Source organism: Eleutherodactylus coqui, chromosome 6 (assembly GCF_035609145.1).
Source record: "Eleutherodactylus coqui strain aEleCoq1 chromosome 6, aEleCoq1.hap1, whole genome shotgun sequence".
NCBI lineage: Eukaryota > Metazoa > Chordata > Amphibia > Anura > Eleutherodactylidae > Eleutherodactylus > Eleutherodactylus coqui.
In genome coordinates, this window is record NC_089842.1 from 127607483 (window position 1) to 127621293 (window position 13811).

The 13811-nt window shown below is 44.1% G+C and overlaps 1 protein-coding gene across 2 annotated transcripts in view; it reads left to right on the forward strand.

Annotated features, from left to right (window-relative positions):
- The window catches only part of KCNK10 (potassium two pore domain channel subfamily K member 10), an 84364-nt gene that overhangs the window by 39156 nt on the left and 31397 nt on the right, over positions 1-13811 (forward strand). Inside the window, exons 1-2 of one of the 2 annotated variants that reach the window (XM_066607590.1) lie at positions 6980-7060; positions 7574-7932. In XM_066607590.1, coding sequence (XP_066463687.1) covers positions 7006-7060; positions 7574-7932 — 414 coding nt within the window. In that variant the 5' untranslated portion in view covers positions 6980-7005. Of the gene's footprint in view, positions 1-6979; positions 7061-7573; positions 7933-13811 lie in introns of those variants that run through there. The other variant, XM_066607591.1, reaches the window with a different exon arrangement.

Below are 13811 nucleotides of genomic sequence, written 5' to 3' on the forward strand. Positions count from 1 at the left end.
GTGCACTGGCAGATTAAACCGATGTTACAGGGTCCGCAGGGTGGCAGCGTCCGTCTTGGAGTTGCGGAAATGTGCGCTGACCCGGCGCACCTTTCCGAGCAGGTATGACAAGTGTGGGTAGCTTTTCAGAAAGCGCTGAACCACCAAATTAAAGACATGGGCCAGGCATGGCACGTGCGTGAGGCTGCCGAGCTGCAGAGCCGCCACCATGTTATGGCCGTTGTCACACACGACCATGCCCGGTTGGAGGCTCAGCGGCGCAAGCCAGCGGTCGGTCTGCTCTGTCAGACCCTGCAGCAGTTCGTGGGCCATGTGCCTCTTCTCTCCTAAGCTGAGTAGTTTCAGCACGGCCTGCTGACGCTTGCCTACCGCTGTGCTGCCACGCCGCGCGACACCGACTGCTGGCGACGTGCTGCTGCTGCTGACACATCTTGATTGCGAGACAGAGGTTGCGTTGGAGGAGGAGGAGGGTGGTTTAGTGGAGGAAGCATACACCGCCGCAGATACCAGCACCGAGCTGGGGCCCGCAATTCTGGGGTTGGGTAGGACATGAGCGGTCCCAGGCTCTGACTCTGTCCCAGCCTCCACTAAATTCACCCAATGTGCCGTCAGGGAGATATAGTGGCCCTGCCCGCCTGTGCTTGTCCACGTGCCCGTTGTTAAGTGGACCTTGGCAGTAACCGCGTTGGTGAGGGCGCGTACAATGTTGCGGGAGACGTGGTCGTGCAGGGCTGGGACGGCACATCGGGAAAAGTAGTGGCAACTGGGAACCGAGTAGCGCGGGGCCGCCGCCGCCATCATGCTTTTGAAAGCCTCCGTTTCCACAAGCCTATACGGCAGCATCTCCAGGCTGATCAATTTGGCAATGTGCACGTTTAACGCTTGAGCGTGCGGGTGCGTGGCGGCGTACTTGCGCTTGCGCTCAAACAGTGGCGCTAGCGACGTCTGGACGCTGCGCTGAGAGACATTGCTGGATGGGGCCGAGGACAGCAGAGGTGAGGGTGTGGGTGCAGGCCGGTAGGCACTCGTGCCTGTGTCCTCAGAGGGGGGTTGTATCTCAGTGGCAGGTTGGGGCACAGGGGGAGAGGCAGTGGTGCAAACCGGAGGCGGTGAACGGCCTTCGTCCCACCTTGTGGGGTGCTTGGCCATCATATGCCTGCGCATGCTGGTGGTGGTGGCTCCCCAGCTGATCTTGGCGCGACAAAGGTTGCACACCACTGTTCGTCGGTCGTCAGGCGTCTCTGTGAAAAACTGCCACACCGTAGAGCACCTTGACCTCTGCAGGGTGGCATGGTGCGAGGGGGCGCTTTGGGAAACAGTTGGTGGATTATTCGGTCTGGCCCTGCCTCTACCCCTGGCCACCGCACTGGCTCGGCCTGTGCCCACACCCTGACTTGGGCCTCCGCGTCCTCGCCCGCGTCCACGTCCTCTAGGCCTACCCCTACCCCTCAGCATGGTGTATTACCAGTAGTGCAGAAACAGAACACTGTAATTAAATGTGCCGCTTATTGGCCTGTGGTTGGAGGCTCACTTCGCTTACCGAACGCACAGCAGAGCCAGGAAATAATTTTGCGCAAGCCTGCTGTAACACTTAGCTGGCTGCGTATGAATTAGGAGACAACTACACCCAGCAAAGACCCAGTACACTGAGGACAGTCACAGGCAGCCCAAATAGATTTTTTTCCCCAAATGTTTTTGGAAAGGCCCACTGCCTATATTCAATAAATATATGTCTTCTGTCCCTGCCTCACCGCTACTGGCCCTGGAGTATGTAAAATGACTGCAGACTGTTGCACTGTGGACAGGAATACAGCGGTGATATAACAGTCAACACAGAGCCAGGAAATAATTTTGCGCAAGCCTGCTGTAACACTTAGCTGGCTGCGTATGAATTAGGAGGACAACTACCCCCAGCACAGACCCAGTACACTGAGGACAGTCACAGGCAGCCCAAATAGATTTTTTTTCCCAAATGTTTTTAGAAAGGCCCACTGCCTATATTCAATAAATATATGTCTTCTGTCCCTGCCTCACTGCTACTGGCCCTGGAGTATGTATAATTACTGCAGGGCGCAATGCTCTGCACGGCCGATATACAAAAAAAAAAAAAAAAAAGTGCAACACTGCAAAAAGCAGCCTCCACAGTACTGCACACGGTTAGATGTGGCCCTAAGAAGGACCGTTGGGGTTCTTGAAGCCTAAAATACTCCTAACACTCTCCCTATAGCAGCTCCGGCACCAACAGCACTTTCCCTCCTCTATGTCAGAATGCATCTGTGGCGAGCCGCGGGAGGGGCCGATTTATATACTCGGGTGACACCTGATCTCCCCAGCCACTCACTGCAGGGGGGTGGTATAGGGCTTGAACGTCGCAGGGGGAAGTTGTAATGCCTTCCCTGTCTTTCTATTGGCCAGAAAAGCGCGCTAACGTCTCAGAGATGAAAGTGAAAGTAACTCGAACATCGCGTGGTACTCGTCACGAGTAACGAGCATCTCGAACACGCTAATACTCGAACGAGTATCAAGCTCGGACGAGTACGTTCGCTCATCTCTAATTATGATTTAAGACTGTACAGCTCCGATTTTGGAAGACATCTGCCTGGATTCTCTTACTGTATATTGCCAGTCTCTCTGCTGTCGGAGTCTATCCAACGGGTCACCTCATGCAGTACTGGCTTTAGCCAGGATATACCTCCGTTGTATAACGGCAGATAAGGGTAAGCCCACTAGGAAAACCAGAATACAAATTGGATTGGAAAGGGTTAACTGACCAAAGGCTCAGAGGACTGAGGTCATTCCTTGTGCTGAGAAAGAAACTGGTAAGTTCAGTTCAAAGGTGTCAGTCTCCTAATTTATGGTAAATGTAGAATTTCTTACTCATGAGGAGGATATTGCTTAAAGAACACAACCCTAATTTCTGCAAATTCATTTTTTTCCTACATTTTAAATAAAGTTGACAGCATGATATAGAGCTGATAGGAGTTACACTGATATAGAGGTTATATAGAAGCTGTGTTGGAACAGATTTTATATATTTGCTATTAGTATAGAGTTTGTATATAACAATACATGCAGTTTTGTATAGATGATATAGGTCATGCATGTATGTTTGTGTAGATTCTATAGTTTCTATCAGTATAGATTATATTGCTTATATCTGCATGGATTATATATTTTCTATCAGTCTCACTTATATCAGTATGGAGGCTATATTCGTATGAATTATATAGGTTGTAGTGATAAAGGAGTTATAAATGGCTTTTATCAGTACAGGGCTTATATACAGGTTATAATGGTATACTGTAGATTATATAATTTATATTGGGACAGAGGTTATATCTATGTGATATTAATACACTCAAGCCATGTATTGACTGACATCCTTCCTTTTGACAGATGCTATGGTCATAAGATGAAGTAGGCACCGTGTTTACAGTCACTTCTTTAGGTTTATGTGTTGAAAGCAGAAAATGGGCGAATATAAGGGCCCTATTGGGATGACTAGATGACTGGTCAGAGTATCTCCAAAATGGCAGGTTTTGTAGGGTGTTCCCAATATAAAGTGGTTAGTACCTACCAAAAGTGGTCCAAGAAAGGACAATCAGTGAAGTGATGACATATTTGTGGTTACTCTAGGCTCAATGATGGGCTTGGATAGTGAAAAGTAGTTGGTTTGGTCCAACCACACAGAAGTTCTAATGTAGCACAAATTGCTGAAAAATGTAATGTCTGCTATTAATTGTTTTGACTGCTTTATCTTTTATATTTTCTGTCATAATGTGTCACACTATGTAATGTGCAGAGTGATATATAGTTTGATGGTTCTATGTAATGTATTTCGAATTGTTGTTCTATACTACAATGGTGTTGGAGGGCGTAATCATAAAGTTGCCATGTTTCTGATTCTTTTTGGAGCTGGAGTAAAAGGGCTGGTTTGCTGCCAGTAGTGATGTTTGCAGTAGTAGTGAACCTGCATTGTGGAGGGGAGAACCAAAAAGTGGAGACGTGCCACTGGATGCTGCAGGCACCTACTTGAGGGTACTATGCCAGGCAATGAGATGCAGTAGCCTCAGTACTGCTGGACACTGTATAGAAGGGGTGGGGGCATCCCTGTTTGCACAGTAAGGATTCCAAAAATAAAGGGGGGAACCATCACAGCCACCCGTACCATCTATTGTGGTGTTCAAGAAATGTGCATGTTTCGTGAACCTTAAAGCTTCCTGTACCTCTTATCTGAGAAGTTGACCTTTGTAAACTGTTATATTGTTGAACAGAAGTCCCCATCTGTGTTTCTGCCTGTGACCATTTAGAGATATTTCACCCTTACCTGCATGACTTGTAACTCCTTTTTTGACATCTTACTTTAAAAAGGTGTCAAATGGTGCACTGCAACTTGTTTTGTAGCTACAACCGATCAGAGTACCCATGCCTACCCATAGTTCGTTCAGTCCATTGTTCGTCTGTCGGGGAAGTCTGGAAATGATTGGGAATAGTTTGCTAATATATTGGTGCCAGAGACTACTGGATACCTTCAGAGGTCTTTTGGACTCAATATCTTGATAGGTCGGTGCTGTTTTTCAGCACCAGAGGAACCTACACCATATTAGACAGGTTGTTTTCAATGTTACGGCAGGTCGGTGTATATTCTATATATCAGAAGTGAGAATACAGTTGGTGGCTTTTGCTACAGGTCTATAGCTGGGTCTATACTGGATGTCCTGTATAACAGTGTCTCCTATCATCAGTTTTGTTTCAAGTTTACATTTTGTAGAAACACTTTATGGCTGAAAATAGTTAATGTTTCATGACGATCCAAGTAATGAGCAGGAATAGATGAGGAACATCTTGTCCTGAACCTCAGAAGATCTGAAATGGATGAACGCATCTGTGGGGAACTACAACACAGCGTCATCTACTTGGCTGCCCTTGTTTGGCCTCCAAGTTTCCTTGTAGGTGAAGACAATCTATCTTAAAGGGATACTCCACCTGCATGTTTTATGTAAATATTGTATGTTAAAAATACTGTATGTTGAAACCATAACTTTATGGAAAACTGGTAATTGGTTTTGAAGTCCCCAAAATGTTAAGCAAAAGTAATACAAAATGAAGATTAAAGAAAGTTTAAACAGATAAATAACACTGATAGATCAAGCTTTTACGTAGAAAGTCAGAAAGAAAGCTTCTGGAGACTGTAAATCACTTCCTTTTTAGAAGTCAGGAGCTTCTTCAGGGTCCTGTACAGTACACACTATGTACCGGAAAGGTAACAGGGAGCCGTCCTCACCTAGAGTTCAAAGGAGCAAGTTGTTTGAGAAAGGCGCAGCATCACGTGAGGAAACGCACTGCATTAGTTTCTTTATATGTTTACTACATTAAAGTATGTTATATGATTAAGCTACAGCAGTTTTGAGCGCAGAGGATTCTTTACCTCCATTTTACATTGCAAAGAAGAAAGTTGTCCTGAAACAGTTAAAAAGCAGAACAGAACATATGATGATCAACAAAGGCAGCTCTCCTGAAGGGAAGAAGTATGTAAATGTTTCTGAATAAATAGGGGATCACTTACATGGCGTGATCAGGCCACCCAGGATAGGGTGGTTCATCATGACTGAAGGCTCTGTAGGCAATAGAATAGTCTGTAGATATTCAGATCAACCTGCATTGGTCACATGGCCATCCAGAAGGGGAGAGCGTGAAAAGGACCCCGAATTTGGATTTTGGGTCTAGAAGATGCCAAGGAGAGATCACTTACTTCAAAGGGGGGTCTCCGATAAGAACACCCCCTAATCCTGGTTTTCAGTGTGCCACAGTGGTGTCTCCAAAGGCTTTGAAGAAGGGGATCCAGCGGAGTATAAATTAACAATGTGTAGCGTCTTACCGGCACTGGTTAGGAGCCACGGGTGTAGTAGCCAAGTGGGATTGGAGAGTAGTCAGGTGGAAGCAAGGAGTCGTTATCGGTAGTAGTCTTTGCAGGAATAGCAGAGGAGCGGGTAATGTGGAGCTTGACTAAACAGAGCTGGCATAGCAGAATAATCACACACTGAGAGAGTGGCAGGGCCAGGCTTTTATAGGAAGTGCAATCAAGCAAGAGGCAGGGTCAGGACCAGGAGGCAGGAGTTAGATACCTGGGATCAGAGAACAAGGCTGGGACTTATGCAGGGAAAGTGTCCCCAGGCTGCATAGCTCAATAAGAAGGGCCACTGCTTGAAATACAGGAAGTTCTCGGTTTAAGTCCTGACAGATTGTTTATTTAGAATACATTTTTGGACCTTCCAGTCTTAACACATTATAACAATAGAAAACAAAAAACATTGGCCAGTAAAGGTGTGCAACGCATTTCAGGGGATATACCCTTTCTCAGGCACATGCACTGTACTGTAGAGAGGAGCTAGTAGACATCCAGTTTGTGCATGTGCTGCATGCAGAGCAACAATAGAGGTGATACCTTTATTGGCTAACCAGAAAAATTGTATATGTGAGCTTTCAAGGCTGCTAAATGTCCCGTTTATCAGGCGTGTAGTAATACAGCTGTAATACCTGTGAAATACCCCTGCTGATTGGTTGGATTTTACAGTAAAGTGACCGTGCTTCAGATCTGGACTGTCTGCGACATTGTAACTTGAAAACGGATTCAACATACAATGGCTCAGGGACGACCATTATTTGTTAAAATATTGTATCCCAAGACCATTGTATCCTGAGGGATTGGTGTACAGAAATCTCCCACGATCACATTATGTCACATATCTACAGTGCTGAGATCCTCCAGAGACCTTTACATGTGACTAATAGCAGGTGCTGCTCTTATAGTACTCCAGCATTGATAGAAGCCATTGACTACAGAGTTAATGACCCTTTAAATGAATGACAACACAACTTTCTGTATAAATAAAAATTATAAAATCATGACTTCTCCCTTATGGTTTCTTAGCTGAATTGACAGCAGGGGGGCTGATGATTCTTGGACTCACAGATGGCTGGAGGTGCCGTACATACAGATGCAGGATGTGGAGTCATTCTGCCAGTTTAAAGAAAAGCACTGATGGAAGGAGACAGCTTGGTAAATTATTGCCCCTTTTGTTCTAAACCTAGATCCTAACTCATGGATCCTCGCAATTCAAGCTCTATTACTGGCCCCCTGCAGATTGTGTGTCCCAAGAGACCAGTGACTTAGGTTGTCTGTTGCTATTGCTGGAAGAACCACTCTATTAGGGGTCAAGCCCTTGAAATCGTGTGTCATTGATCCCAAGAGCCATTTAAGGGCGAAACTATAAGGAATGTAGGGGCTAACAGCTGCACCCCGCCCTGGTGCCTTAAGGGGGGTCCAAAGGCCCCTGTGTCATATAAAAAGGTGCTAGTACTATCCGTGACACATGCATGAGAGGCCCTGTTAGACATTTTGCATGGGGATCCAGGATCTACAAGTGTTGCCTTTTTGGACACTTCACTGGGACTCCAGAACCCGGAGAAGCTTTTGATGTGGGTCTTGATTGTAGCAAATATGGAACAGGTAGACTCCAACCCCTTCTATGGTTAACAATCCCTTTTAATAAATCTTGTCCTTTTCTTGCAGTGGCTGTGCCATCGACTGTGCCCTCACCTGCCTCACTTCCTGTCCCCCCATCTGATCCGAAGCCGATCGATCAACACCCTACTCCCTCATCGACCCCTAGAATGTCTGTATGTTCGCGGACTACTATGGTGACCACGATGGATAACACATCTAGAGGTCTACACTCCGTCATGAAGTGGAAGACAGTCTTGGCGATCTTCGTGGTGGTGGTGGTGTATTTGGTCAGTGGTGGCCTTGTCTTCCGGGCTCTTGAGCAGCCTTTCGAAAGCCGTCAGAAAAGCACGATAGCCCAAGAGAAGCTGGATTTCCTGCAAACGCATTCATGTGTCACACAGCAGGAGCTGGATGCTCTGATTAAGGTAAATCATGTAATCTGTAAATGGTCGTAGCATTGATGTTTAAGGAGTTGCAATACAGAGATGTCCTAATCTGCCTTTAGGATGTTGTGTTTTTATATGTAGTGCAGCTAGGTTACATGCAAACTATGTTGTGTTCATGCTCTGAAAGTAGGTATTCCCTTCTGGTGTAATGTTTGCCCTTGTGTTTTTTTTTTTATTTTTGCAAAGCATACACACACATAAACATCCATCAGTGGATTATCACTTCTCCTTAGATAGACTAAGACAAAGAAAGAAAGAAAGTGAAAAACATTACATTGATCATAAATTCATAAAATGTGGTGCATTCTCAGATAGTCGGGTCCCAGCTATTCATTTCTATGCATTTAACTGCACTTTCAAAGCAGTCATCATTGGTGGAGAAATTGGTCCCAAATTCACAGGTCACCCAAATCCTACAAAGTCCCAAATCAAGATCAATATCAAAGTCCTTAATCTAATTAATTGATTTAAAAAAAAAATCTCATTCCTGTACTGAAGTAATTTAAGACCTCTCCATTAGATGTATCCAACTGGAGTTGTGGTAATGCATTTAGGACAAACTAATAAGTCTCTTCTACTGATTTTATGCAAGAAAGATTTGGAGTTGTACAGCCTGTGTGATATACAAAATTGGGTGGTTCTATGTATTTATTTATACTCTCCTGTTCCTGCATGTTGGGAGTGCGGAAGCAGGTGAGTATTAAAAATACATCATAACAAACAAGTAAGCCGGGTTCTCAGTGAAAAAGAATTTTCTTCCTTTATTGTTTTCTTTTATCACATGGTGGGACACACTAATAAAATAGCGGTTTCATCTGTGTCCCACTATGTGATAAAAGATAATAATAATAAAGGAAGAAAAATCTTTTTCACTGAGAACCCAGCTTACTTGTTTGTTATGGAGAAATGCTGCCTCTTTGGAAGTGCACAGTTAACTCTGGTGAGCTGCTGGGACTTGCAGCTCACCAGAGTTAACTGTGCACTTCCAAAGAGGCAGTGGATCTAAAGCCCACTGAAAGATGAGCTTACAATCTCTTTTTAATTATTGCATAAAAAATATATCCCCTGGTTCCCTGTCTCCCTCACAGACAGCACCACAACTTGGTTTATGGTGCTGTTGAAGACCATGGTCTGCCTGCACCCCTGAATTGTTTTTCGTGGAAGGGCTTTACGTATAAGCCCTTCCCTGAAAAACAATAATTTTAGTGTAAAAAAAAAACGCACCTCTCCGCCACTGCCGTGTCCCCCGCGGGGATGAAGAACACATCTGCTGCATGTGGCAGATGTTTCCTTCATCCCCACTAGTAAAAAGAATTCCCTGCTGCTACATCTGCCACATCCTGTGACAGATGCAGCAGAGGAATTCTTCAATTCCCTACCCCAGCTGTCACACATGCAGTGCCTCAGACAATCACAATCAGCTCTTTCAGCTAATCGCTAAGGGCAATGCTCGATCGAGTAATTGCCCTTAGCGAGTATGCTCGCTCATCTCTAGTCATAGCATTGATGTTTAAGGAGTTGCAATACAGAGATGTCCTAATCTGCCTTTAGGATGTTGTGTTTTTATATGTAGTTCAGCTAGGTTACATCCCCCGTGGGAATGAAGAACACATCTGCTGCATGTGGCAGATGTTTCCTTCATCCCCACTAGTAAAAAGAATTCCCTGCTGCTACATCTGCCACATCCTGTGACAGATGCAGCAGAGGAATTCTTCAATTCCCTACCGCAGCTGTCACACATGACAGCTGCGGTAGAGGATCCTGCTGCCAGCTCCCTGTCACTGGATTTTAGGGAAGGGTATTAAATATAAGCCCTTCCATGAAAATCCAGTAAAAGTAGTGTAAAAAACAAAAAAAATACATACTCTCCTCCCTTTAGCTGCCGGGGCTCAGCCGCATCTTCTCTCCACTGTCCCCGACTCTGTAGTGATGATCTATCAGCAGGCGGGGATTTAAAATCCCCGCCTGCTGAAAGAGCTGATTGTGATTGGCTGAGGCACTGCATGTGTGACAGCTGCGGTAGGTGATTGAAGAATTCCTCTGCTGCATCTGTCACAGATGTGGCAGGTGCAGCAGCAGGGAATTCTTTTTACTAGTGGGGATGAAGGAAAGATCTGCCGCATGTGACAGATGAGTTCTGCATCCCCGCAGGGGACACGGCAGCGGCGGAGAGATAAGTTGTTTTTTTTTCTTTTTTTATACTAAAATTATGATTTTTAGGGAAGGGCTTATAAGTAAGCTCTTCCATGAAAAACAAGTCAGGGGTACCGGCAGACCTTTGTTTTCAATGGAGCTTAACTTCAATGAGGTTTGTTACTCGAAATGAGCTCTTGAGCATTATAAAAAGCTCGGCTCAAGTAACGAGCACCCGAGCATTTTGGTGCTCGCTCATCTCTAACAAAGAGCAGTCGCTGAAAAGTAATCCATAACTGTGTAATCATTTATCTATTTAGTATCTTAGTTGATAAGGTTGAAAATAGGCACAGGTCCATCTGATTGTACCGTGTTGATTCAGAGGAGAGCAAAAACCCCTCATGAGGTGGCTGACAATTTCCTCATACCGAGCGGTAAAAAAAATCCTTCCCAACTTTAAATATGGCAATTGGAATAAATCCCTGGATTGACATCCCTTCTTCATTGAAATAGTAAATTGTAACCATAAGGGCGCCCACCCACTGGCGATTTTTTTCCCTGCGAAATTCGCAGCATTTTTTTCTCTGCAGTGGTCTATGGGACTTGTAATGTTAAAATCGCGATTTCGCGCAAAATCGCAATTTACCGCGAAATCGCGATTTTGCGCGACCGCGATTTTAACATTACAAGTCCCATAGACCCCTGCAGAGAAAAAAATGCTGCGAATTTCGCAGGGAAAAAAATCGCCAGTGGGTGGGCGCCCTAAGAGTTGAAAATCATTATTAATTTGTATGGTTCTACTGTGAGTTTTACAATCTACTAACTGTAATAGCCAGCAGAATAATTATAATGGAGAAAAAGTATAATACTAAGTCCTCGTTTTGCTATATGTTGAATTCTCCGTTTTCCAAGGGGGCTAATCACACCTTCACGGAGGAGCCATTAATGAATTTTGACCAGAAATGGCTTTTTTTTTATCCTGAAAGTCAGTTGTTGGCTATGTAAAGTCAATAGTAAAAGATGACCTCTGCATATATAAATGTATCCAGTAGAATAAGTCTGCAAATGGTAAACCTCCATTTAGCATGAGGACTTGATGATAATGAAAAGTGTGTATGTTACTCGATAATGTGTCAGTGAGCGGATGTGGATCCACTTTATCACACACTGATTTGGCTTTGGGCTGAATCTGGAGACTGCACCTGGGTTACCCTGACACTTACCCTTTGGTCTTGGCTGCAGGGTCCCCAGGCTATTACTCACAGAAGTAGCTGTTATGTGGCGGCTGGTGCTACATAAGACCAGTGTGATCACAGACATAACCAGGGAACTTGGCCAAGGTCAGGGCAGGCAGCGTAAACTTCAGTATGAGTGTCTGGTAAGAGGTCAGGGTTGGCAGAACAGGTGCAATGCATAAGCAGTCTGATTCGGGGCAGACAGCTGACAGAGAAAGTAGTCCAATATATATAGCCGAGGTCAGGGTTGAAGAAGTCAGAATAGTCAGAAACAAGCAAGAGTCAAGAAACCAGGAGAGCGCACAAACGACTGATCAGGATTTCACAATTGCTCAAGGAAAGGATACCCAATATAGGTAGGACTTGACAGGGGATAGGTTGGGGAGAATTTAGCAGAGTGCACATTGGCCCTCTAAGTATGGAGGTGGGAGCACTCGCGTATCCAACAGGCACAAGCAAGGGACTGTGTAGTGGGGTGGACATTGCATCTGCCGCAGGAATATGAAACGCGACTGACTGCAACAGCAGCAGGTGAGCCAAGATGGCAGCTTCTTAATTGTGGTTCTGATTGGTAGCCAACACTTGAGCATTGATAAGTCATTAGAAGCATGTAACATTTACATCTTTTTACATTATGTTATGAATGAAGGGGACTGGCCATCTCTGATCAGACTTGGTTGTGCGCTACTACTGTGTCTGCCTATTATTTGTCTCCCAGCCAGTGACGCTTTTTCTCACCCTTCACTCTGATTGAAAACCATCCAGGGAACAAGGTGAAATCGCTTAGCAGTTCCAAGTGAAATGACTTTGACACTATAAATCTAGTACCCATAACTTGTAACATTTGTACTTTCAAGAAAGACATCCAGACTCTGCTTGAACTTGTTCAATGAATCAACCATCACAATTTGTCACATAGAGTTCTTTAGTCTCTCTGCTCTTATAGTAAAGAATCCCTGTCTATGAAGATTGTAATACCTTCATCACCCTAGAAGTAGAGGCTGTCCCCTTGTAATGGTTGCAGGCCAAGGTGTAGAAAGGTCATTAGAAACATCTCTGTACTGTTCATCCATATATTTGTACAATGTAATTAGATCACTCCTAAGGCGTCTTTTTTTTTTTTTTTTTTTTTTTCCACCTCAAACTGAATAACCTTTAGTTTGATACCCGACCTATATTATTGCAAACCCTTAATTACCTTGGTCACTCTTTTCTCTGAATCTGCCCTGGTTAAGCTATGATATTCTTATATGCAGGTGTCCAGAACCCTACTATAAGGTTATCACAATATAAAATCTACTTCAGTAAAGAGACAGGAACTTCCTATGGGGGGTTATGTTATGTTTTGGTCTTACAATATCCAAAACCAATTTAATTCCACTCTATTATCAACCTAGTGCCAGGATATGGATACATTGTGGCTCCACTGAGGCCTTTCGGATGTCTAGAGGAACTTGGCCGGGATGCCTCTTGGCCCCTCTCGTCCTTACACTGGCAATTGAACTTCTTGCTGTTATGGTCACGGAGGAGAGGGGTACTGTATAAAAGGGTTTCAATATGGGACATATATTGAGAACATTTCATTATACACTGATAACCTTTTACTTTCTTACCACGCCTGTAAAATCCTTAAGGACTGCTGTTGACTTATTTTACTCTTTCTGTACAGTATCAAAACTAAATATTAAAGGGGTTTTCTGGGAGTGAACTATCGATTACCTTCAGGATAGTAAAACAATGGTCACTACAGTGCACCCAAAAAAACAACCCTTGTGCTCCTTGAAGTGTAGAGGAGAAATGAATGAACTTACTTCACTGGAGGGGTGAACTCCACCCCCCCTTCCTAAATCCAGGTCAGCCAAACGAAAATTAGGCAAGTAGTAGGAAATTCTTCATCCAAATCTTTAATTAGGAATACAGTAATATATACAGATCCAAGCAGGCCACGCGTTTCGAGGTGCTCAGGACCCCTTTCTCAAGCCTAATACATATACATGAAACTACTTACTTAAATGCTTTTTTGTTCACATGTCCTTCTGACCCTTCCTGATAATGCTACTGCATTCTGAGATGCTGGTGGAGAGCATGGGATGCTATGCATTACACCTGGCATTTGCGTGTCACTTGAGCTCCAAATAGGAACCATACTTGGAATAAGGGCAATATGCTATAGGATTAAATCACATAATTGTAGCATCAGTGCTTCTCATAAGTATAATGAATAGCGTAAATTTAAGAACAATGGTTTTTTGTTCAAAAAGTATTTTATTCCAAATTTTCAGTTTAGAAAACATACATTTAACCAAAAAAAACAACAAAAAACACAATCAATGTAATGCGGATTATCAAATACTGCAAATAAACGTGTTTTCACAGCAAATAATTAGGTATGTTCTCATTTTCTCACTTCTCCTATGGCAGCTCTTCGCTGCCTACACATATTAACTTTTGAACCAAGACCAGGACAGGACTAACTAACAAGTATAACCG